General features: G+C 50.0%; 1 protein-coding gene and 1 long non-coding RNA gene across 4 annotated transcripts in view; one reads left to right on the forward strand and one right to left on the reverse strand.

Moving 5' to 3' along the window:
• The window catches only part of LOC132457847 (ryanodine receptor 3-like), an 81,740-nt gene that overhangs the window by 42,021 nt on the left and 15,341 nt on the right, over positions 1-24,378 (reverse strand). For all 3 annotated transcript variants that reach the window (XR_009525779.1, XM_060052205.1, XM_060052207.1), the window contains exons 14-28: positions 23,886-24,051; positions 22,644-22,730; positions 22,102-22,328; positions 20,560-21,415; positions 19,568-19,768; positions 17,626-17,728; positions 16,439-16,573; positions 5,651-5,924; positions 5,195-5,309; positions 4,180-4,312; positions 2,856-2,959; positions 2,167-2,302; positions 1,670-1,856; positions 1,054-1,162; positions 484-604 (exon numbers count right to left, since the gene is read on the reverse strand). Coding sequence is in view for 2 of the 3 variants with exons in the window: in XM_060052205.1 (XP_059908188.1) it covers positions 484-604; positions 1,054-1,162; positions 1,670-1,856; positions 2,167-2,302; positions 2,856-2,959; positions 4,180-4,312; positions 5,195-5,309; positions 5,651-5,924; positions 16,439-16,573; positions 17,626-17,728; positions 19,568-19,768; positions 20,560-21,415; positions 22,102-22,328; positions 22,644-22,730; positions 23,886-24,051 (2,954 nt within the window). In the remaining variant the exon portion in view is untranslated. The remainder of the gene's footprint in view (positions 1-483; positions 605-1,053; positions 1,163-1,669; positions 1,857-2,166; positions 2,303-2,855; positions 2,960-4,179; positions 4,313-5,194; positions 5,310-5,650; positions 5,925-16,438; positions 16,574-17,625; positions 17,729-19,567; positions 19,769-20,559; positions 21,416-22,101; positions 22,329-22,643; positions 22,731-23,885; positions 24,052-24,378) is intronic.
• On the forward strand, positions 13,444-13,858 carry LOC132457849 (uncharacterized). Its single transcript, XR_009525780.1, has 2 exons — positions 13,444-13,610; positions 13,710-13,858. It is a non-coding gene; the product is annotated as an uncharacterized LOC132457849 (long non-coding RNA).

Genomic DNA, 24,378 nt, shown 5'->3' on the forward strand with positions numbered 1-24,378 from the left:
CTCGCGGCCTGCCGCTACCCCCCCCCCCCCGCTACCCCCCACCCGCGCGCCCACACGCCCTCCGCCCGCGTCGGAGACCACAGCCGTGGCGTCGGTGGAGCCGGCGAGCGCGGGAGGTGAATTTAAGCGTGTCTATTACGGGCGTCGCGCTCTCTAATGCAGATCGATGAATAGAGCAGCACCAAATAACCTGCCGGCGCGTGAGATGATTGCTTTTATTCTGAGCACCGGCGCCTGAAAAAAAAACTCGGATTACAAAAAGGCGGGAGCGCTGAATAACAACAACAACATCAAATGGGCATGAGCGCCGGAGCTGAATGGACGACCTCCAGCCCGGCTCTGAATGTCGGAGCGTTGCGTCCTTTAAACAGCTGTTGGTGTTCACTGTTCTGAATACCTAATCCACATCGGGGGGTGGGGGTAACGCAGTGCAGGACGGGGGTCACACACAAACAGACAAACCCACGCGTGGGGACAGGGTACCTTTGTTGACGACGGGCATCTTGAGCGGGATGCTGATGATGCCCACCAGGTCCTCGGTGGGCACCAGGGAGCGCAGGATGGCTCGTATCCGCAGAGCCTCCCCTTTGCCCTTGTTGATCAACTGGAGACCACACACACACACACACACACACACACACACACACACACACACACACACACACACACACACACACACACACACACACACACACACACACACACACACACACACACACAGGAAAAAGGTAGATGGGAGAGGGGGATGAAATGTAGACCAATATCAACTCGGTATCGCGGTCATGGCTGTATGCCGGGTTCGAAGATAGTGAGGATGTCACACACGTCGGACACAAGGTAACAAGTCTCAAATGTATTCAGCGTTTACTCATCCCGGAGGGGTTCTCATCCGCAGATTTTGTTTACAGTTCAATTTAGTCTCTAATTTAGTTTTTATCTCAAGAAAAAGGTTGATTTGCGGACCTCATAACCTCCTAGCTGGCTACGGCCAAGATGGTGGTACGGTGGGTCTCCTCTCGGAGGGTCTCGTCGTTGCAGGAGGACGTTACTCACGTGCATCTCCGGGGCGCATCGGCCCAGCAGGTCGATCAGAGCCGAGTAGAAGGACATGATGGCGTTCCCCATGTGCACCACCTCCTCTTCGTCCTCGCCGTCCGCCGACCTGTCCAAACGTACAAAAGATCGTTGAGGGCGAACCAGGGGACCCCTCAAGGTGCGTTCAAACCAAAGATGGAGGCGGGGCGCGAATCCAGACAAAGTCAATGCAAAGATGTGAATAGAGGTGAATTTTCCACCCGAAAACTCGTGGCGCGAATTTCCTCGCAGGTCAACCCACTTTCTCGCGGGATGACATATTTGATATTTTCCGCAAATTCCGCTCTATGCTTTCTGGTGACAGCCTACCAGTGTTGACTCTCAGATTTAACGACAACATGGAGGAGAAAGTGACTGATGCCGTTTGTGGACTCCCAGAGCTCTATATAATATAATATCTAATACCAAGGCCAAAAGCTGTGTGCGCCTCCTGATAATATTAGGAACCCATAAACAACGGCGATGGGTTCTCCAACGTCTCTTGTTCTTCCTACACAAGTAGAGACTCGTAGTGCTGTTAATCAAGGCCATGGTTGGATTGAATTGGTTTCCAAAGACTCGGTCCTGGTCTTACGCGTCGGAGCTGATCCCGTGCACCGAGCCGGGCAGGTCCAGGGCGGGGGTCTCGGAGATCTTGATGGCCTCCTTCATGGCGGCCAGCAGGCCGTTGCCCCCCTCCCCCCGCAGGGCAGGGCCGAAGCACTCGGGCCGTCGGATAAGCAGCTTCACCACCACGTTGGAGTTCTCCTCCACGCTCTCGCCTGGGACACACGCGCAGACGTGGAGATACACACACACACGTAGATATACACACACACACACACACACACATGCACACATTCACATTCGTACGCACGTACTCACAATCATGTACACATGCACACACACACACACACACACACACACACACACACACACACACACATATATACACACACACACACACACACACACAGTTACGGTACATGCATTGTGTGACACATAATGCAGTAAACGATTATGTCAAGAGACTCGCATTTCCTTCCACGACAACAATGTCGTTGCTCGGAGGTCAAGGGGCTGAGTGTTTACCGTTGACGAAGACGGCGAAACGCAGGAAGGACAGGTAGCGCTCCCCCTCGATGGGGTTCCAGCCGATGTCCGGGTATCCCTTAGCCAGCAGCATGGGACAGCTCTGCAGACCGCACCCGGCCAGGTAGGTGACCACCTGCAGAGAATACAGGGTACAGAATAATAACAACAGTGATAACAGAGCTTAATGGACACCACCGCTTTGGTCTCAGCGGAGAATAGGGATAGTGTAGGTAGGCTAACTATCGTGTTGGCAGTAATGGTATTTGGGTAATTTTTCAGTTATTAATCTTGAAAGGATTTGCCTTTTTGGGAAGGTATTGTTGTGATTGAAACAGCTTCAGTGTTTCTCAAAATATCAACATTCAAAAGCACACCAAAGAAGGAGCATGGAGAGAGGGAAGTGAGAAGTGAGAAGAGAAAGGTGAGTTTTCTGTGACGCTTCAGCGGGAGGAGAGAGGTGGAGAGGGATGGAGCTCCAGAGGGGGGGGATGGATCCGCTCTCCATTAGGACCTTCACAGGCCTCCACAGGACATACATCTCAATGTTACCACTACAGCCAATCGTTACCTAGAATCCCAGTCAGAGTCCAACAGTGTAGGGAACACACACACACACAGAGACAGAGACAGAGAGAGAGAGAGAGAGAGAGAGAGAGCTTGGTGGTTTTAATTCGACTGCACTGCACCTTGTCCAGATCGGGCTCCTCCAGGGCGAGGGCCAGACCATTGTTGTCCATGACAGACGAGGCGGCGACGTCCAGGGGAGTGGAGCCCCGCATGGAGGGGGAGGCTGCAACACACACACACACACACACACACACACACACACACACACACACACACACACACACACACACACACACACACACACACACACACACACACACACACACACACACACACACACACACAAACAAAAACACACACACAAACAAAAGCACAAAAGCACAAACACAAACGTACCCCCACACACACACACACACACACACACAAGGAGTTAGGTGATAAGTGTTGAGTGTTTCCAGATTAAAATGTTTCCATCGCAGTTCCAACGCATCATCATCACAGTTACTGTATGCTTGTCATGAAGGTTGCTCAGTGGCTTCTTAGTATTCCACGAGCACACACAGACGCACGCAGGCATGTTTTATACTACCAACCAGAAGGGGGCACTATTTCCTAATCCTACTGGGATGTTCATATATGAGCAACTGTCAAAATAAAATATATAATAAAGAATCTATTTAATTAACGATTGTATCTATATCTATGTATAGAAGTAAGTATAAGTATATATTGTATAAGTATAGAAGTCTTTAGACACACAAACAGAGACATATGTAGGTGTGCGTGTGTTGTGTCTGTGTGCGTCTCTCTCTATCAGCATCTCAGTGGTTTACCAGTGACGACACAACTTCCAATAAAAGAGATGACTCACTCTTGCTCATTCCCTTTTCTAATGGATTCCAATGAAACACTTTCCGATCCTTTACTTAAATGTACCCCCAGCGAAAAGCCTCACTTACACACGCGGACAAACACGCGCATTAGCGCACACTCCCAGGTGTTGGGCTAATATATGTAGCCCCACAGCTCAAGAACCGGTCCGTCCGTCCCAGTGGGACACATTCGTAACCCATGTTAATGAGAGTGCCGTCAGGGTGCTTAGAATCCCTTCCTCCTCCCTCTCTTTCATTCTCCCTGCAGCTAATTTCCCAGGTCGGCACCCCAAGACGTTTGAAATAGCGTTTGAAATAGAGCGACAGCCTCACAACGGAGGCCGGCTCGACCCACAACAGCAGCAGGCAAACAAACACTAGCAGATGAAGGCTGAGGTTCGAGTGTTTAGAATCAATGTATTGGTCTCTACGTCTATGGTCCCGCCACCCGCTCGAGACTGGGAGGGTTGGGTGGGGCCCTGGTTTGTTACTCTTGCTAATTGTAGTGAGGGGGGGGGGGGGAGGGGGGGAGGACGTGGAGGAGGCCATGGGGGCTCGGGGAACTACCCACCCAGGCCCACGCTGCTGTTCTCCAGCAGGTAGCTCAGGTGGTCGAACATGGCCTTCTGGTTCTGCCGGCTGATCCGACAGAAGTAGCAGAGGAAGCGGCAGCAGCTGGCCACCATCTTGGGGAAGGCGATCTCCTGCAGGGACCAAGAGAGAGAGAGACAGAGAGAGAGAGAGAGAGAGAGAGAGACAGAGAGAGAGAGAGATGAGAATTAGCGCTGAAGGATGGAGGGAAAGTTGGGTAGAAAAGCATTAGAAGAAAACTAGGGAAAGATAAGACAGAGGGAAGGAAGGGAAGGAAGGAACAAGATACAAATACATAAAGAGAGAAAGCAGGAAGGAAGGAAGGAAGGAAGGAAGGAAGAAGAAAAGGAAGAAAGAAAGGAAAGAACAAGATACAAATACAGAAGGAGAGAAAGACCTGGGGAGAAAAAGAAGGAGGAGGGAAGGAATAAAATAAAGAAAGCAACGCAGAGAAAGAAATAGAGAGGGAAAGATAAAAGGAAAGGAAAGAATGACAGTAACACAAAGGACATTGCAAAAGATCCAGCGTACGGCGATGTTGTTTTACAATTCAAGGGGACACAGAGTTCAGGCGAATGCCTGTTTATCTTCCTCCAGGCTGGTTGCTATAAATTCCCCTCGTCCGTCCACACGCTGTCTTTCTTAATTAGCGTCTGAGGGGACTGACACCGCCACACACACACAAACAGCCCCCGCTCCGCCCTCTCTCCCCCCACCATCCAGGTTTCTGCAACCCGGACCCACAGAGGAAGACCTCCGGGGACCCTCGTCTTCATTAGAGGACTCTCGCCCGGGAGATACAGAGCGCCGCATGCGGAGGATGATCACGCAGACGGAAAAAAAAAAAATCGAAACTCAAGAGATCTGGGACACTGGAAAAAGCTTCTCATGGGAGTGAATGATGTACTATGTGTGCATTTGTTCCATTCATGAAGGCAGAGAAGCCTGTTCCTCGGACAAATCGGCAGGGGAGAACAGTTGGTGGGCGGAGCTACCTGTGACTTGTCTCCTCCCAGCACGTTGACCATGACCTCCATGACGGTCTCGTGCATGCCCAGCACCCTCATCAGGTTGGGGTGTTGGTAGAAGACCTTGTTGTTCATGATGTCACTGCAGGCAAAAGTCAAAGACGGATGCGACTGTCAACACAACACACAAGGTCAACAAATGTGTTAAAGGTTGGCGCAATATCAATTCATTCAAAGTCTGACGTTTTTGTTCAGGTGTGCAGACATACGACCAGTCGATTCATTAATAAATGAACAAAGTTTTATCCATCCATCAACGTTTTTCATCAAATACACAAAAATCGAAACTTTGGGTTGTTTAAACTCTTTTGAATCACCCCGATCGGATTTTTAGCAGCAGCAGCAACTAGCCCTGAGACCAAACAACGAACCACCCGGCCGAGTCATAAACCCGGAGAGAACCGGCACGCAAGCGGCCCGTACCCGAGTCCGTCGATCATGAGCTTCTCCTCCTCCTTGCCCATGCGCACGGACAGCAGCGAGCGGATCTGGCCCAGCGACGCCAGCAGGTTGATGGTGTCCTGCACCGACACGCCGCTGATGGTGTAGCTCTTGCGCATGGCGCCCAGTAGCTCGCCGATGCTGTCGTACTGCCGCCGCAGCAGGCTGAACATCTTACGCACCAGCTCGGGGTCCTGGATCTGACACTCCTGGGCCCAGCACACCATGGTCTGGGAGATGAGCTCCTTCAGGTTGGCTGAGGAACAGAGTCAGAGGACCACAGTCAGAGAACCACAGGGAGGGAAAAACAGAGAGGGAACCACAGTCAGAGAACCACAGTCAGAGAACTACAGTCAGAGAACCAAAGAGAGGGAAAAACAGAGAGGGAACCAAAGTCAGAGAACCACAGTCAGAGAACCAAAGAGAGGGAAAAACAGAGAGGGAACCAAAGTCAGAGAACCACAGTCAGAGAACCACAGGGAGGGAAAAACAGAGAGGGAACCACAGTCAGAGAACCACAGTCAGAGAACTACAGTCAGAGAACCAAAGAGAGGGAAAAACAGAGAGGGAACCAAAGTCAGGGAACCAAAGTCAGAGAACCACAGTCAGAGAACCACAGGGAGGGAAAAACAGAGAGGGAACCAAAGTCAGAGAACCACAGCCAATTAAATTCCTATGTATTTCCAGTACTTTCTGCTGTGACACCAACAATTCCCGTCTGGGATTAACAACATGAATACATCAATAAATAATATATATAAAATAGTTATAGACCAGGAGTGGGGGGGTCATGAGGAAGAGGAGTGCATGATATGGATTGTCAGAAGGGACTGGGGGAAGGGAACCAACAGAAGGGGAACCACAGTCAGTACACCCAGATAGGTGTTTAATGGGTGCATCAGTTGTCGCTGGTGAACAACAGCCAAGCTGCTGCTGGGCTGATACAACAGCTTGACTTATGGAGCTCATCTTCTATGCATGCAATTCAAATGGAGACGTTTGAAAATAGGAAGAAAAAACACTAATAAGAGAAAATACTGTTGTTTTCGTCTCTTCGGTAATGTTGTAATATTTTCTAGTAATAAGTGCCATAATCCCCTGGTGGATTTGACAGGGTTAGCAACATGATTATATTATTCTCTGTATTGTTTTGCATGTGAAAGCAGTTGCACCATCGTTATTATGGTCCATCTAGGCAAACACCCCAAAATTGCCCCCGATTATTCATCTTAATGAGAAACCTTAATCCATTGTATGTATTTCTTGATATTTCTTTATTTTCATTGTATTGTTAAGCACCTTGTATTGCAATTGAGCAAAAAAGGCGCTATGTAAATAAAGTTTGAAGGATGATTGATTGATTAATGGATCCGAGTTACTGACTAGGTTGATACCTCCCCATCTTTAGTCTTCCTAAAGATGAAACTTTCCAAAGTTGAAACTCTATATGTATTAACCGCAAAGTCTATTTCCCCTCAGTCGTAACATTGGCCCGCTGAACACAATGAACCCAAGGCTCTCTGCTTCCCACTGCAGCAGTGACTGCAGTATTGTGGATCTTCTGGTGTAGAGATGGTTGAATCCATTCCAAACGCAATGACTTGAATACTCTATGAGGTCAAGCTGTCTTGAACCTTTATTTTTCCATGTGGGCATGTTGCCTTGACAATGTGTAATGATAAAATCTCAATCAATATAATGAAACATTCTCTGAGTTGTACGAGGCAAATATCCATTGTGCTCCACAATATTGCGAACGATGAAATCTTATGATGACATGATTGCAAACACAATTACCATAGGATAAGGAGTCAGAGGTAGACTGGCCTTCTGAGAGCTCCCTCCATTATCATGTCGTGTTTTATAGCTTTGCCTTTCAACAAGATAACATCTGCAGAGGTGACACTTACTGCTGTAGCCTCAATCTATAGGCCATTTCACGGCCATTGCCACCTGTCAGGCACATATTCTACCACACACACACACACGCATGCGTGCAAATACACATACATACACACACACTTGCACCCGCACAAACACGCTCACACACGCCCACACATGCCAACACACAGCTACAAGATCACAGTTGAACGTTCCTGTTGACTGAGTACTACCAGTACAACTCATCTTTAAAGCCTATTAAAAACACACTATGTATTTCAAAAACGCACTCAGCGATGCAATAAAATCGAGCTTTGAAAATAACTTAACAAGGAGCTCCTTAAAGGCATTGAAGAGGAGCCAAACCTAAAGCCGGCTCGCTCATTTCATTCATCTCTGCATCCCGCCTCAGAATGGGAGCTAATGAGTTGTATGTGAACAATGGGCCATTGTCCCACGAAAGAAAACACACACGCTCCTCGGAGCTCATTCAAGAGGAAAAAGGCACTTGTGCATCTTCAGTGGAGCGGAGGAAAGACGAACACTCTGGCATCGGAAAAAAAGAAGAGGAAAGGGAAGAAAAATGACTATCTGGGTATTAATAGCAGCGTACGGTATTCTGCTTCTGCAGCTAAACGGAGACATTTCTTTGGACAGCTCATATGTGGGTTACCCTTAAGGCTTCGTTAAACCTGGATCGATAGGCTGCCTGACTGTGTGTGTGTGTGTGTGTGTGTGTCTGAAGTGTGTGTATACCGGAGTGGCTGTGTAAGAAGAACAGTAGGAGCCCTTGTGAAGAGTGAGACACATCAATTTGAAGAGGCAGAGCCATACCATTGATTTCCCTGTTGACTTCAAAGTGCCCCAGTGTGCGCCCCCTGGTGTCTGCCTATGTGACCACATGTGTTGATGGGAGCTCGTCGAAGGATCTGGTCCTTAGGGAGTGTTCAAACAACCCAAGCCGAGGCTGTGTATAATTGTGAGGCGCTAGCTACGTGAGTGATACGGTATAATATAGGTAGAGATAAAGAGCGAGAGCAGGAGAGAGAGAGAAAGAGAGAAAGAGAGAAAGAGAATCGTTAGGTTATTGATCCTGCTGCTCAGGAGTCACAGGTAGACAGCCATGCTCAGAAATGAGACTGCATTCCTCCTTACGAGCACAGGCGACGAGACACACACATACACACAACATCCCCCCACCCCCCAAACACACACACACGCACACACACACACACTCCCACATGCACCCACATATCTTTGAATGATTTCCCCCACTAACGTCATACGCTCCGGCAAATCTTCTTGAGTGTGATAAAACGGCGAATGCTAAACCATTCGTAGCATTACGGCACACACATGCACACACAACCCCACACACACACACACACACACACACACACACACACACACCACTTTATCAGCGGTGCGTGACAATCTATTGCTCCGCTCGTATCTGGTATCGCACATTAACCACGCTGCCTTTGAGTAATGGCAATGGCCATGGTGCCTATTGTATCTTTGAGGGTTCCTGGGGTCCCAGAAGACGTAATGGAAAGGAGACGCTTCTTCCAAGGCATGGTGAATAATCTGACTGGGCTGGGGAGGCTCAACTCCGGGCGGAGCCGTGCTAGCAGTAAATAACAGCACGACAATAGCTGCCCATTGGATGCTGTTATAGCCCCAATTAGCCAAGGAAAGGGAAGCGCCAAGGTACATGATGAAATGAACACACTGGAACGTGAAGGACACACACAACCGCAACGGCGCACACGTGCACACATAGCCAAGCGCAGACACACGCGCACACGCACAGAAAACAGAGGAGGCGATCGCTCCGATAAATCCATTCCTCCAATAAATCAATTGAGAAACTTGGAATCAAAAACACCTCTGGTGGAATCATCAGCGAGAACAGGAGTGGATGTGATACAACCGAAGCCTTGGCTGCCAGCACCGACCGAGCCACCAATCAATCAGCCCTCACCCAGCAGCACCCAGCCAGCCGGCAGTCTCTCACTGAGGGAGAGGTCTGCCGCCCCCCCCCCCCCCCCCCCCCCCCCCCACACACACCCCCACACCCCCCCGAGGGTGCTTTCATAACGTGTGATGAGGTCTGTGGCTTGGGGGGTCTCACTGAAGCTCCCTCCTCTCTTTGTGGAGAGATTGCCTTTCTGCTGCCCCCCCCCCCTCGCCCATCTTTCAGCATGCACCTCAGCCATCAGAATGCACCCCTGAAAAGGATCTCCTGCTATACCTGCTGCCCGCATCGCTCGCCTCCAAGAAGGGAACAGAAAACAATAAGACAGTGGAGAGAGATGGGACGATGTGTGGATTCAGTGTGGTGGCGGAGAGGTATTTTTGGCATGCCTCTGAGTGCCCTTTTGAAAAAGGTGAGGTTTTTCGATTGGGCGCTTTCCTAAATGGAGCCTCTAAACACCACTCTGTCCATCATGGTCATCGAATGGCCGCTTATGCTTGCGACTGGTCTCTGGTCACATTGTGTGTGTGGAGGACAGAGGAGGTCCGCTGGCCTGCGGCACGTCAATTGCAGTCGCCATCTAAACTCGAGGTCAGGAGAAGGTAGGGCCTGCCTTGGCGACAGACGACACATCATTTGTATATCATACGAGATGAACCGTAAAACATGACTTCGGCCATTATACGATGAGGCTAATGATATGCGGATCAATTACATCCGTCCTGGCGCTCGCGGTGAGCGGCACTTGAGCGTGAACCGAGCGGCGTCTGGCCGCATCACCTCGGCGTTATCGCCATCTGTTTGTTAATGAGAATCTCCTCTCTGCTTTAACCGGGTGCGTGCGTGTGCCGCCGCGTGTGTGTTCCCCGGGGGCCCCGAGTCTAATCAGGTGGAGGATCTGGAGGGTCTAGCGCCTCGGTGCTTATTGCGCTCCGCTCTCTCCTGTCAGCCTGACCCGGAACACGCCTCCCCGGCCGTGTCCCCGGCGCACGCACGCACGCACACGCACACACACACACACACACACACACACACGATTTAATGTGCGATTTCTTAATAATTTATTAAGTTCCTTATGTTGTGTATTATTCACAAAAAATTTAGTAAATCATTCTTTAGTATGACCTACTGTGTCCTTTAAGCCAGGCCGATGTGTTGAGATTAATTTATATTATAAACTTCTTTATTTAAAGGGACTCTCACTTTTGTTGCATTTTTACACTTTTTTTTGGATAAGGTTAAATTGGTATTAATAAGGTAATAACACTCTAATATGCAAGACAGACCCACCAGGAGTAAAAACAAACAATTATTTTACTCTCATAATATTTAGTGAAAACTTTAGTGAAAAGGTTTTCGGACTCAGACGCGACGTTGTCCCGCTACTCTGGAGCTCCAGGAAGACCTCCAGACCGCCAACGGTCTGGAGGTCTTCCTGGAGCTCCAGAGTAGCGGGACAACGTCGCGTCTGAGTCCGAAATGGGTCCCGTAATCTGACTGAGTGTGGCGGTTGGTTGCCAACGGTCTGGAGGTCTGGAGCTCCAGAGTAGCGGGACAACGTCGCGTCTGAGTCCGAAATGGGTTCCGTAATCGGACTGAGTGTGGCGGTTGGTTGCCAACGGTCTGGAGGTCTTCCTGGAGCTCCAGAGTAGCGGGACAACGTAGCGTCTGAGGCCGAAATGTGTCCCGTAATCGGACTGAGTGTGGCGGTTGGTTGCCAACGGTCTGGAGGTCTTCCTGGAGCTCCAGAGTAGCGGGACAACGTCGCGTCTGAGTCTGAAATGGGTCCCGTAATCGGACTGAGTGTGGCGGTTGGTTGCCAACGGTCTGGAGGTCTTCCTGGAGCTCCAGATTAGCGGGACAACGTCGCGTCTGAGTCCGAAATGGGTCCCGTAATCGGACTGAGTGTGGTGGTTGGTTGCCAACGGTCTGGATGTCTTCCTGGAGCTCCAGATTAGCGGGACAACGTCGCGTCTGAGTCCGAAATGGGTCCCGTAATCGGACTGAGTGTGGCGGTTGGTTGCCAACGGTCTGGAGGTCTTCCTGGAGCTCCAGAGTAGCGGGACAACGTCGCGTCTGAGTCAGAAATGGGTCCCGTAATCGGACTGAGTGTGGCGGTTGGTTGCCAACGGTCTGGATGTCTTCCTGGAGCTCCAGAGTAGCGGGACAACGTCGCCTCTGAGTCCGAAATGGGTCCCGTAATCGGACTGAGTGTGGCGGTTGGTTGCCAACGGTCTGGAGGTCTTCCTGGAACTCCAGAGTAGCGGGACAACGTCGCGTCTGAGCCCGAAATGGGTCCCGTAATCTGACTGAGTGTGGCGGTTGGTTGCCAACGGTCTGGATGTCTTCCTGGAGCTCCAGAGTAGCGGGACAACGTCGCGTCTGAGCCCGAAATGGGTCCCGTAATCTGACTGAGTGTGGCGGTTGGTTGCCAACGGTCTGGATGTCTTCCTGGAGCTCCAGAGTAGCGGGACAACGTCGCGTCTGAGTCCGAAATGGGTCCCGTAATCGGACTGAGTGTGGCGGTTGGTTGCCAACGGTCTGGATGTCTTCCTGGAGCTCCAGAGTAGCGGGACAACGTCGCGTCTGAGTCCGAAATGGGTCCCGTAATCGGACTGAGTGTGGCGGTTGGGTGCCAACGGTCTGGAGGTCTTCCTGGAGCTCCAGAGTAGCGGGACAACGTCGCGTCTGAGTCCGAAATTGGTCCCGTAATCGGACTGAGTGTGGCGGTTGGTTGCCAACGGTCTGGAGGTCTTCCTGGAGCTCCAGAGTAGCTGGACAACGTCGCGTCTGAGTCCGAAATGGGTCCCGTAATCGGACTGAGTTGTGCGGTTGGTTGCCAACGGTCTGGAGGTCTTCCTGGAGCTCCAGAGTAGCGGGACAACGTCGCGTCTGAGTCCGAAATGGGTCCCGTAATCGGACTGAGTGTGCGGTTGGTTGCCAACGGTCTGGATGTCTTCCTGGAGCTCCAGAGTAGCGGGACAACGTCGCGTCTGAGTCCGAAATGGGTCCCGTAATCGGACTGAGTGTGGCGGTTGGTTGCCAACGGTCTGGAGGTCTTCCTGGAGCTCCAGAGTAGCGGGACAACGTCGCGTCTGAGTCAGAAATGGGTCCCGTAATCGGACTGAGTGTGGCGGTTGGTTGCCAACGGTCTGGATGTCTTCCTGGAGCTCCAGAGTAGCGGGACAACGTCGCCTCTGAGTCCGAAATGGGTCCCGTAATCGGACTGAGTGTGGCGGTTGGTTGCCAACGGTCTGGAGGTCTTCCTGGAACTCCAGAGTAGCGGGACAACGTCGCGTCTGAGCCCGAAATGGGTCCCGTAATCTGACTGAGTGTGGCGTTTGGTTGCCAACGGTCTGGATGTCTTCCTGGAGCTCCAGAGTAGCGGGACAACGTCGCGTCTGAGTCCGAAATGGGTCCCGTAATCGGACTGAGTGTGGCGGTTGGGTGCCAACGGTCTGGAGGTCTTCCTGGAGCTCCAGAGTAGCGGGACAACGTCGCGTCTGAGTCCGAAATGGGTCCCATAATCGGACTGAGTGTGGCGGTTGGTTGCCAACGGTCTGGATGTCTTCCTGGAGCTCCAGAGTAGCGGGACAACGTCGCGTCTGAGTCCGAAATGGGTCCCGTAATCGGACTGAGTGTGGCGGTTGGTTGCCAACGGTCTGGAGGTCTTCCTGGAGCTCCAGAGTAGCTGGACAACGTCGCGTCTGAGTCCGAAATGGGTCCCGTAATCGGACTGAGTTGTGCGGTTGGGTGCCAACGGTCTGGAGGTCTTCCTGGAGCTCCAGAGTAGCGGGACAACGTCGCGTCTGAGTCCGAAATGGGTCCCGTAATCGGACTGAGTGGCGCGGTTGGGTGCCAACGGTCTGGAGGTCTTCCTGGAGCTCCAGAGTAGCGGGACAACTTTGCGTCTGCCATCTGAGTCCGAAACGGGTCCCCTAATCGGACTGAGTGGTGCGGTTGGTTGCCAACGGTCTGGAGGTCCTGAGAATCATCCAGGGGAGCGGGACCACTTGGCTTCTGAGGCCGAATCGGGTCCCCTTGTCGGACTGAATGGTGCAGTTGGTGGCCAACAGTCTGGAGGTCTTCCTGAGGCTCCAGAGGAGGGTAACTGTGAGTCCGAGTCCGAGATGAGTCCCCTAATCGGACTGAATGGTGCAGTTGGTGGCCAACAGTCTAGAGGTCTTCCTGAGGCTCCAGAGGAGGGTAACTCTGTGAGTCTGAGTCCGAGATGAGTCCCCTAATCGGACTGAATGGTGCAGTTTCAGTACGCCGTGGACCACTTTGGTCTGCCATCGTCAGTCGCTACGGTCGCTACTCGCTACTGTCTGCCGTGGAATCAAAACAAACCCTCTAGTTGAGGACGCGCCTTGATGACGCGGGCCCGAATGCGCCACAAGAAGCAGACGGAAAACCTTATATATCCATGCAGCAAACGGACAGGTCTGTCGGCCAATAAGGTCCTTCGGTCCGAAGAATTTTATTGGTTGAAGTTTTCACTAAATATTATGAGAGTAAAATAATTGTTTGTTTTTACTCCTGGTGGGTCTGTCTTGCATATTAGAGTGTTATTACCTTATTAATACCAATTTAACCTTATCCAAAAAAAGTGTAAAAATGCAACAACGGTGAGAGTCCCTTTAACTATTGAATTGTAATATATATATATATATATATTTTTTTTTTATTATTTTAATTGCAGCCTTTGCGATTTGCATGTCGCGTTCTATTGCCTCGCGATTTCGATTTGAATTCCATCAATCATTCAGCCCTAAAAAAAAAAACGTGAAAGATGGTGCGATCTACGAGAGAGACGCAGAGGAACTGTCCTTATGAGGCTTTTGACGGGATAAAAAACAAGTGGTCAGTAAAATAAAGAATATGTTTTTGCACTTGTAAATAGTTAGTTGCGTTTGTAGCCTACACTCATGGTGCGTTCGAGTATTCTCTGCGAACCGACTCGGATCTCGGATCTGATGCCACGCCCACACTTCAAGCGTTTTATTATTTCGCTCGGTTGTTGGAGGAAAACATGGACGCCCGGAAAGCTGTTGTCGCGGTAGCATTGGCAGAGGACCAGGCGATCCAATATAAGTAGGCTATAGGCCATAGTCAAGTCAAGTCAAGTTTATTAATATAGCACATTTAAAACAACAGTAGTTGACCAAAGTGCTGTACACAAATACAATATATTTGTGTACATAGGCAGAGATACGGACGCAGTAAGGTATTGCAGTAATACGAGTGATTGAAATTACCTTTTAAACCACCAAAGTGGTCCAAGCACAATGAAAACAGTTCATACTTCAAGTCACAATGGGCGCAGCCATCTTGAATTCTGTCTCGGAATTTCGCTCGGTCACCACTGAGTTCAACTGAGATGGCGAGATCGCCGTCCGAGGAAAAGGGGCGTGTTTGTGCGTGTCGCTAGGCAACGTCCTCGGACCTCCGAGACGGATGGATATTAAAACGCACCATCAGACGTGAACTTATTCTTGCATGCGGGTGTCTTCATTCATAAAAAAATCAAAACATTCGGGACTGTGCAAATTATTATAAAGAGGTCTAGACTCCGTGCGCAGCCCCGCCTTCTCGAGTGAACAAAGAAAGCCCGTGCCGTGACAAACGGGGTATTTTTGATCAAAAACTCAACTTCACTATCGCACTAGTCTCGCAAAGCCAGACCAAACTACAGCAAGTAGAATGGTCTGGAACCACGCTACCTCGAGCCGTCTATCCGTGGGGAAACTGGGCGGGCCTGTTTTATTTCTTTAAACCAATCACAATCGTCTAGGGCGGGGCTAAGCCCGGGAAGCAGCAGCGGTGTCCATGCAAAATAGTGCCGGGGGAAATGCCAGCAACCGGAAGGGGAGGAGTAGCGGTGAAATCCGACGCTAGGCAATAGACGCTGTCCACTTCCGTTCAGCCAGACTACTATCGCACCAACGTGAACCGCAGCCCGCTAGCTGTCATGTTTATTGTTTAATGGGAAAGAAGGGTCGCATGGACTATACGTCATCCAGCTCAGGTTGCGTAGCCGTGCTTATGCTCGTGTCGCTCATTGGCATCTGTACCGTGGCCTGAGCACACCTCTCCCAAGTGTGCTCAGACCAAGGAATTTAAGTGGACTTGAGTACGGTTGGCGTGCTCACACTTGCCAAACGATCTAGACTTGAGCACGGTACAGGTGTGAAACGGACTTGGGCACGGTACAGATGGCTTAGTGTAAGTGCGCCCTAAGAGAGAGAGAGAGTGACACAGAAGTAGGCAGATATTTGCTTTTTCTAACCCTTTTGAGAGAGAGAGAGAGACACACAGAAGTAGGCAGATATTTGCTTTTTCTAACCCTTTTGAGAGAGAGAGAGAGAGAGAGAGAGAGAGAGAGAGAGAGAGAGAGAGAGAGAGAGAGAGAGAGAGAGAGAGAGAGAGAAAGGGCTCCAACTGCCAACAAGTAGTGAAGGATAACAGGGGATGAGGAGGAGAGTAGGTGGCAACGAGGGCAGCTTTCTCTCAGAGCTGAAATTGCCTCCCAGAAGGGTCTGGGATTACCACTTCAACACGACCCAGTGCTGCTACATTCACTAGCCCAGCTTCAGTACAACTATGAACGCTTTTACTGTTGTGTTAAGGGAATCAGAAAACATAACTAATCAGGTCCCTGGGGACAAATTAGAGCTAATTTCCCAGCAGGTCAGGTTAAGAGGAAAAAAGAACGACGGGTATTAAAATAAATGCTTTGGTTATAAGCTTTCATTTAATTTCCACGCCGTATTCTAAGGTGTTTATCCTTAGTATTAATAAGCATGCATAATGCACACAATAATACTCAGAAACATACACGTACATACATTTCATGGCTAGCCAACAGTAGCACTAGCATGAATTCTAAGCCATTATCGGCAGCTCCTTACATGGTGCCGTTTCCTGCATCTCCGCCGGCTCCTTCTCTGCCTTCTGCTGCTGCCCTTTGATTTTCTGAACGAGGGCCAGAAGGCGGCCTTTAATGGACGTATCCAGCGCCTCTTCCTCTTCCTCCATCGGGATTCCTTTATGCACAGAAACACACACGTTCACGCACACACATACACACGCAGACAAAAGTGCACGAACAAACACATACGCACACCCACGCGCACAAACAACCAACACATACAGCACAAACAAATTAGTTCACACACACACACAAACACACACACGCACACACACGTATACACACACAAACACACAGAAGAAACAAGCACATATAACAGGGACAATCTTATTAAAAACGATAAACAACTGCAGACAGTAACAGCCTTGCGTTGGATATGACTTTATACGTCTATATAGTTTATGTACGATCATATATATATTTATATATATGAATCCATCTCTTCTACTCGGTGCTCTGCGGGGCGCCGGAGCAGATGAGGGCCAAGCGGAGAGAGCGGTCGTATCTCTGTTCAGCCGCAGGGACTCCAGCCATTCAATTATTTATCCAAACATCAGGGCGTCTGGCCCATCTGCAGCAGCACCCACCTCCCCACACCTCAGAGGGACACACACACACACACACACACGCATGCACACAAGCACGCACAAACAAGCATGTACACACACACACATACTATGCACACACACACACACACACACAGAGAAACACTATCCTGTCACCGAAATCAAAGGGCCTGACAAAAACGGCCGCAAGGAGTCGTTACTATTTCCCCTGCACTTAATTGAGAGTGAAACACTCAAACCCTTTGATGGGGCGCACATTAAAAGACACACAAATCATATCACACAGCTGTTGGCCAAGACGTCATTCACGGTATTTCATAATTTAATTTGCAGCTGCTCCCACTGATAAACAAAGCAGGACAAAAACAGCATTGGAGTGCGCCTCTATTTTGCAATCATTCATACTACGTAGGAGTACTGATTAAACCAGCTCAACTCCTCCTCAGACCTGACCATGAGACTAACTTAGAGTCTTAGTTTGGCAAGCATTGGGCGTCTCCAGCCAGGGAGGAGGGCCCTGGGCCATGAGCTCTGGTCTCATTGGGCGACTCCAGCCAGGGAGGAGGGCCGAGGGCCATGTGATGTGATCTGATTGGCTCACCGCAGTGGAGGCGGAGCTCATTGTGGAAGTCATACAGCTCCTCCTGGATCTCCTCCGGACATGGGCAATCATCCCCCGTGCTGAAGTTCAGCAGCATGTTGATCTGGGACACACACACACACACACACACACACACACACACACACACACACACACACACACACACACACACACACACACACACACACACACACACACACACACACACACACACACACACACACACACACACACACGTGCAACCACATTTCCACACGTATACAAACCAATCACGTCCAGACCACACAAAAAATGCAAAAGCCATTGTTATGGATGATATTGTATCCTAATAAAACATATATTACGCAACACATTGGGATGTATAGAGAGGTTCAGCAGTGTCACTATACCAGCAGCAGAGACACACAGCTCTGGTGGAGTCCGTCACCCTGGGTGACTCAAGGCCTCCATGGCACGCCGTTACATCAGTACAGTGGCCGTGAACCACCCCACTTCATCACCAGATGAGACCCTCCCGGCGTGTGTGTGTGGGTAGTGTGTGTGTAAACCTCTGAATGTTTGTGTGTTTGCCAAAGATGGAATATCAGGATTTATTTACACAAACGCTTGCTCTCACACGCATACACGCACACACAAACATACACACGGGGGAAGGCTTTGGGGAACACTTAGCGAGATAAAGACAGAGATTGACAAAAGCCCACTCAGATTTGTTCTGGGCGAGTGGCGGTATGTGCAAACTTAAATGAGCAAAGAAAATGACGCAAAACCCGGGGGAAGTTAAAGGGGTGGGAAACCAATGACCCATGTATGTGGAAAATGACCAAAGTGACTTCAAATATATCTCCACTAAGCCCTTCACACTGCACCATTTAAAGGTATTGAGGCCCCATGCTTCCATTTGTGTGTATGCATTAGAGGTTTTTCTGTGCATATCCTAGTGTGTGTGTGTTAAGAGGGACAGAGGGAGGGAGGGAGAGAGGAAGAGAGGGACAGAGGGCCAGAGGGAGAGAAGGAGAGAGTATATATATATATATATATATATATATATATATATATATATATATATATATATATATATATATATATATATATATATATATATATATATATATATATATATATATATATATATATACATACATAGATAGAGAGAGAGAAAGAAAGAAAGTAGCAATAGTGTTCATCATGACCTAAAGGGCTTCAGTAAATGTATCTCTCTCTTGCTCTTTGTCTCTCTCTCTCTCTCTCTCTCTCCCCCCCCCCCCCCTCCCTCCCCCCTCCTGGCCTGATCTCCCTCCATTCCATCATTGTGTATGTTGACGTGACAACCAGAGTCGGCACTATAGGTTGGACGGCCGTAATGAGGTTAACTGCAGCAGATGTTTGGTCTCAGTTGCCACGGTGAGGCGGGAGAAGAATTGGGCATGGGTTCAAAAACACAGGCCTTCACTGAGTTATGGGACGGGGACAGCTAATGGGCCAAAACTGCTAGCCTTTGTCCTTCTCGCGCCGTGATTCTACTACGGGGACGAATCAGGGCGATCCTTAATCTCCCGCATTACCTAAAAGACACGGGCGCCAGTCCCGCTTTGGACATTCAATCACTCACCGCAGTGAAATTGGGATTTAAGAGAAACAATTACTTTTAACTTTAGCTGCAGTTCTGTGTTTGAGAACATTTGCATGAGAGCCACAACAGACGATATTGTGCTTCCACTTTTGATTTAAGTTAAGACCCATTTCCCTGGTTTTCGATTGATATTCGGGGGAATTGAGTTGTGAGTGAATGCTGTGCCCACATTGCTCTTCGGTGGGATCCAATCGTTTGTTAGCGTTTAGCTCCCGTTTCATCTGCCGTTTCCCCCCCCCCCCCCTCCTGCTGCTTTGTGTACACCGCCAAACCATGCATCTGCTGCTCTCTGCCACGCCGCCCTCTCACCTGCTCCTGTGGGGGCGAGCGGAACTCTTTGGTCTTCCTGGCGGTGACAGCGGCGGACATGTTGAGCGCCAGCATCAGCTCGTTGTAGCGGAACTTCTGGTTGTACTGCAGCTTGGAGACAAAGTGGTCGGAGAAGGAGGCGATGGCCTCGATGCGGTGCTTCAGCTCGCAGTCGCAGAAGTAGTGGAGCAGCTCGCAGATCTGCCGTGGGGCACACGTACACACGCATCATAACACGTACACACGCATCATAACACGTACACACGCATCATAACACGTACACACGCATCATAACACGTACACATAGGGGCTTAGGCACACAAAAACACGCATCATGACATGCACACATAGGGAGGCAAACACGCATGCATGAACACATGAAAACAGGGGCAAATGCACACGTGCATGCACACACACAGGGGCAAATGCACACGTATACATCCATAAACACGCACACACAGGGTCAAATAAACCCGTACATGCACGCACAGGTGCAAATGCACAGACACACACATGCAGGAAAACGCACACATAGGCAAACGTACACGTACACACGCATCATAACACGCGCACACAGGGGAAAATGTACACGTACACACATGCGCACGGCATATCATAAATTTTTACTACTAATTTTACTGCTACTGGTCAAGTCAAGTCAACTACACGTAAAGTCATTCATAAGGGCTTCACAGGCCAATTCTTATGGCCATATATTATGTTTGCTTCTACTTTTACTATCACCACTATTACTACTGCTGCTCAAAACCCGAATACAATAAAACTGTTAAATCAATAATTACTTAATTATCATTGTTTAACATTCAAATTAACCTCAAATTAGCCAACAGTGAATAAAACCAGTTGCTTTTCCCATCGGATTCATTTGATGAATGATTCCTGCACTGTTTGGGTCGTATATCCAATGTTGAATGCACTCATTGTACAAAACGATGCAACGACCGTAGCGGCCCGCCGTCCGCGTCCATTACCTGCCGCTTCACCGGCTCCGGCAACCTCTTCTCCAGCAGCCCTTTCATCGGCTGCCTCCCGTCCTTCCCCGCCTCCTCCTCTCCGGCCTCCACAGCCTTCCCCTCCTCCCCTTTAAGCCCCTCCTTCTCCGCGGGCAGGACGGCGGCGGCGGCGGCGGCGGCCTCCGTGGCGGCAGCGGCGGCGGCGGCCCCCCGCTCCGCCCCCGGCTCCCCGAACACGGCGGGGTCGATGAGCAGAAGGATCTTGTGCACGTCGCCGCTGGCCAGCACCCCCATGGTCAGCAGGGTGCTGATCAGCCTCAGGATGGGCACAAACTGGTACTGCACGCTGCCCCCCACGGGGTCCCGGATGTGGTGGCCCCCGCCCTGCACGGCCTCCGTCAGCATGCTGATGGCCTTCTCCTTCAGCGCGTCCAGCGGGATCTGGGGGCTGTACAGGTGCTGCTCCCGCTTGCTGCCCACGAAGCACGGCGGCGCAAAGTTGAGGCGGGGCTTGAGCGAGGTGCTGAGGCCCACGCCGGGCGGCAGGTGGCGCTTGGAGGCGTCCGAGAAGAGGCGGATGGAGCGCGTCTCGGGGGTGACGGGGATGATGAACTCGTTGTTCATCATGAGGCGCGCCTCGCGCGCCGTCTCCAGGTGGATGCTGATGAGCACGCTGTAGAAGCCCTCGCGCAGCATGCCCGACAGGTACTTGTTGTCGATGATGTAGAGCAGCTGCGACTGGTCCAGGTGGCCGCAGAGTGCGTGGGCCACGCGCGTGTTGCCCAGCGCGCACAGGGCGCAGTAGAGCTTCAGCGTGTGGTAGTGGAACTGCTGCATGTCCTGCTGCTCAGACAGCTCCATGATGTCCACACACCTGTGGCGAGTCGGGGGGGTTATTGTTTTATTTTCTTAATATTATATTTGTTAAACGTATATTTATTTGATATATATTTTTATTATTACATGTATTATTTATATATATATATATATATATATATATTATATTAGCATTTCTTGTTTTATTTATATTTATTATTTATCCAGTTTTTTTTAAGATAAGCGAGGGGAAGGCTAAATGGTGTGGAACCATTTGGGGTGTTAATGGTAATAGCTGTGATCCGATTGAGCTCAATCAACAGTGAAAAAAGATTCCAATTGTTTGCCATTCATATTCAAACGAAATGTGTTGTCGATGCGTGTCGGCGTGTTAATGTGTGCACAGTGTTCATTAGTCAATATGCAAATGTGAGTGTGTTAAAAAAAACAAAACACAGAGGGCATCACACATATACAGATAGTCTGTGTGTGTGCGTTACTGTGTTCTTTGCGTGCGTGTGTGCAGACGTTTTATAATCTGCTTATTTACATTAAGACACTGCAACAAAACACACAAAATAAACGACATAAATGTGAAATACAGAGCACAGCAGGCGAGCACCCACACACACACACACACACACACACACACACACACACACACACACACACACACACACACACACACACACACACACACACACACACACACACACACACACACACACACACACACACACACACCTGTTCTCCTCGGGTATGTGCACGGCCAGCATCTGCAGGGGCTCCACACACTGGACCATCCAGCCGTGCCTCTCGCTCACCCGGCCCGTCTCCACCTTCAGGAAGCTGTTGGGCATGCGGCTCCACAGCACGGCGCTGATGGACTGCACGTCCAGCCGCGGAGGGCACTGCGACACCGGGTTCTTGTGCTCGCTCTTAAAGATGGCCGACGACAGGGGCATGGTGTTCTGGGAGCAGGAGGGACAGAGGAAACAGAGTGGAGAGTGGTGAGTGCGTTGAATGGGAATAGGAAATGGAATGGAAAGTTGAATGGAGCTTCCATTTGGAGAGGGTTAACATAACCTCTGTGGCCTGCCCTCTCACTACTGAGAGTGCTTCTTTACAAAAGGATTAATTGGAAAATGACTCATCCATCCAAGGTAGCACGTTGATTATTTCTATTAATAAATGTGGTCCGTAGAAAAATAAGGTTTCTTTGTTTTACAAAAGACGGTGGCCGCGGTAAACAGGGGCCTCAGTGATTGCCGGTCAGGGGCCCGTACCTTGATTTTAGTCAGCTCAAACTGGAAGAGGTTGGCGCTGGTGGGTCGCACAAACACAGCAGGGAAGAGCTTGGTGTTGGGTTCCACCTACACAGCAGAGGGGAGAGGTGAGTGGGTGTCGCACAGCGGACGGGAGCACATGGAACAGCAAGAGAGCATGACTTACAGGAAGTGGCTTGGCTAGAAGAAATGATCGACAGTGGGTTTGTGTGTGCGGATGGGTGTGGGATGCTGTGTGTGTTTGCGTGTGTCTGTGTATGCAAGCCTGTGTGTCTGTGCAGGAGTCTGTGTGTGTGTGTGTGAGCATGAGTTTGTGTATGTGCATATGTGTGTATTTGTGCGCACACGAGTGTGTGTTTGTGTGTACGTGTGTGTGTGACATGACTGCGTGTGTGTGTGTGTTACATGTCTGCGTGTGTGTGTGTGTGTGTGTGTGTGTGTGTGACATGTCTGCGTGTGTGTGTGTGTGTGTGTGTGTGTGTGTGTGTGTGTGTGACATGTCTGCGTGTGCGTGTGTGTGTGTGTGTGTGTGTGTGTGTGTGTGTGTGACATGTCTGCGTGTGCGTGTGTGTGTGTGTGTGTGTGTGTGTGTGTGTGTGTGTGTGTGTGTGACATGTCTGCGTGTGCGTGTGTGCAGCCGGATGACTCAGAGGCTCTGTGACTTGGTGTCACTGGGTCTGTGAGGCAGTGGATACCGGAACATTGCATTAACCAGCGTCTTCCTGAGAAATGGTGGTTCTTAGGGTGTCAGGGAACAACGTTTGTGCAGGCAGGCGTTTAACTCGTCATTACACACGTCACAAGGCTGGGGTTTTAAATAGCAGTCACATGAAAAGCGCATCATTAAACCGAAGAAGAATGGAGACCAACTATCTGTAGAGCAAGCCGAGGGATGGATAGAATGTATGGATGGATGAAGTGATGGAGTTATGAATGGGTGAAGTGATTAATGGATGCAGTGATGAATGGATTAAGTGATGAATGGATTAAGTGATTAATGGGTGGTTGATTTGAATAATGGATGGATGAAGTGATGAACGGATAAAGTGATGAACGGATGGATGGATGCACGACGGTATAAATGGATGATGGATAATTGAAAGAATGGAGGGATGAAAGATGATTGGATCACAAAGCGGCCGGCTGGATGAATGGATGGACGACAGTCCTCAAGGGCCCAACCCCCCCCCCCCCCCCCCCCCCACCAGAAGTAGCAGCAGGGGACGTGCGTTGGGGTACTACCTGGTAGGAGGTGGCGATCTCCTTGCCGTTGACGGTGAAGGACAGCAGGCCGGTGGCCAGGTCGATCAGGCAGCCCACCTCCAGGTCCACGTTGCTGCTGCTGGAGGAGTGGGAGCCACTATTCACCTCCCCGGCCCACACCATGTAGCAGTTACTACGCCTCACCCTGCCGCCGCCACGCCAGGAGACCAGGGGGAGAAGAACAGGGGTCGAAGGTTACAACAATGTCAACATTAGAAACACCATAGAATATTGTAAGCATCACAGCATAATTTGCGAAATCATATTTTAAGGTTCATCATGTATTTAGCATCAAAAATGCCTAAAGCAAATAGATGACTTTGAAAGATAGTGCTCATGGAATGTAAAAAGCGCTCTGATTGGCTTAGGATACAGTCAATGAGACAGTGAATCACCAGCATTAGATTTGGCCAAAATACGACTGAGGAAATTAAGCTATAAGGCTAACGATATCAATAGTATATTTTCCAAT

The sequence above is a fragment of the Gadus macrocephalus genome, chromosome 5, assembly GCF_031168955.1.
Source record: "Gadus macrocephalus chromosome 5, ASM3116895v1".
NCBI classification, from domain to species: domain Eukaryota; kingdom Metazoa; phylum Chordata; class Actinopteri; order Gadiformes; family Gadidae; genus Gadus; species Gadus macrocephalus.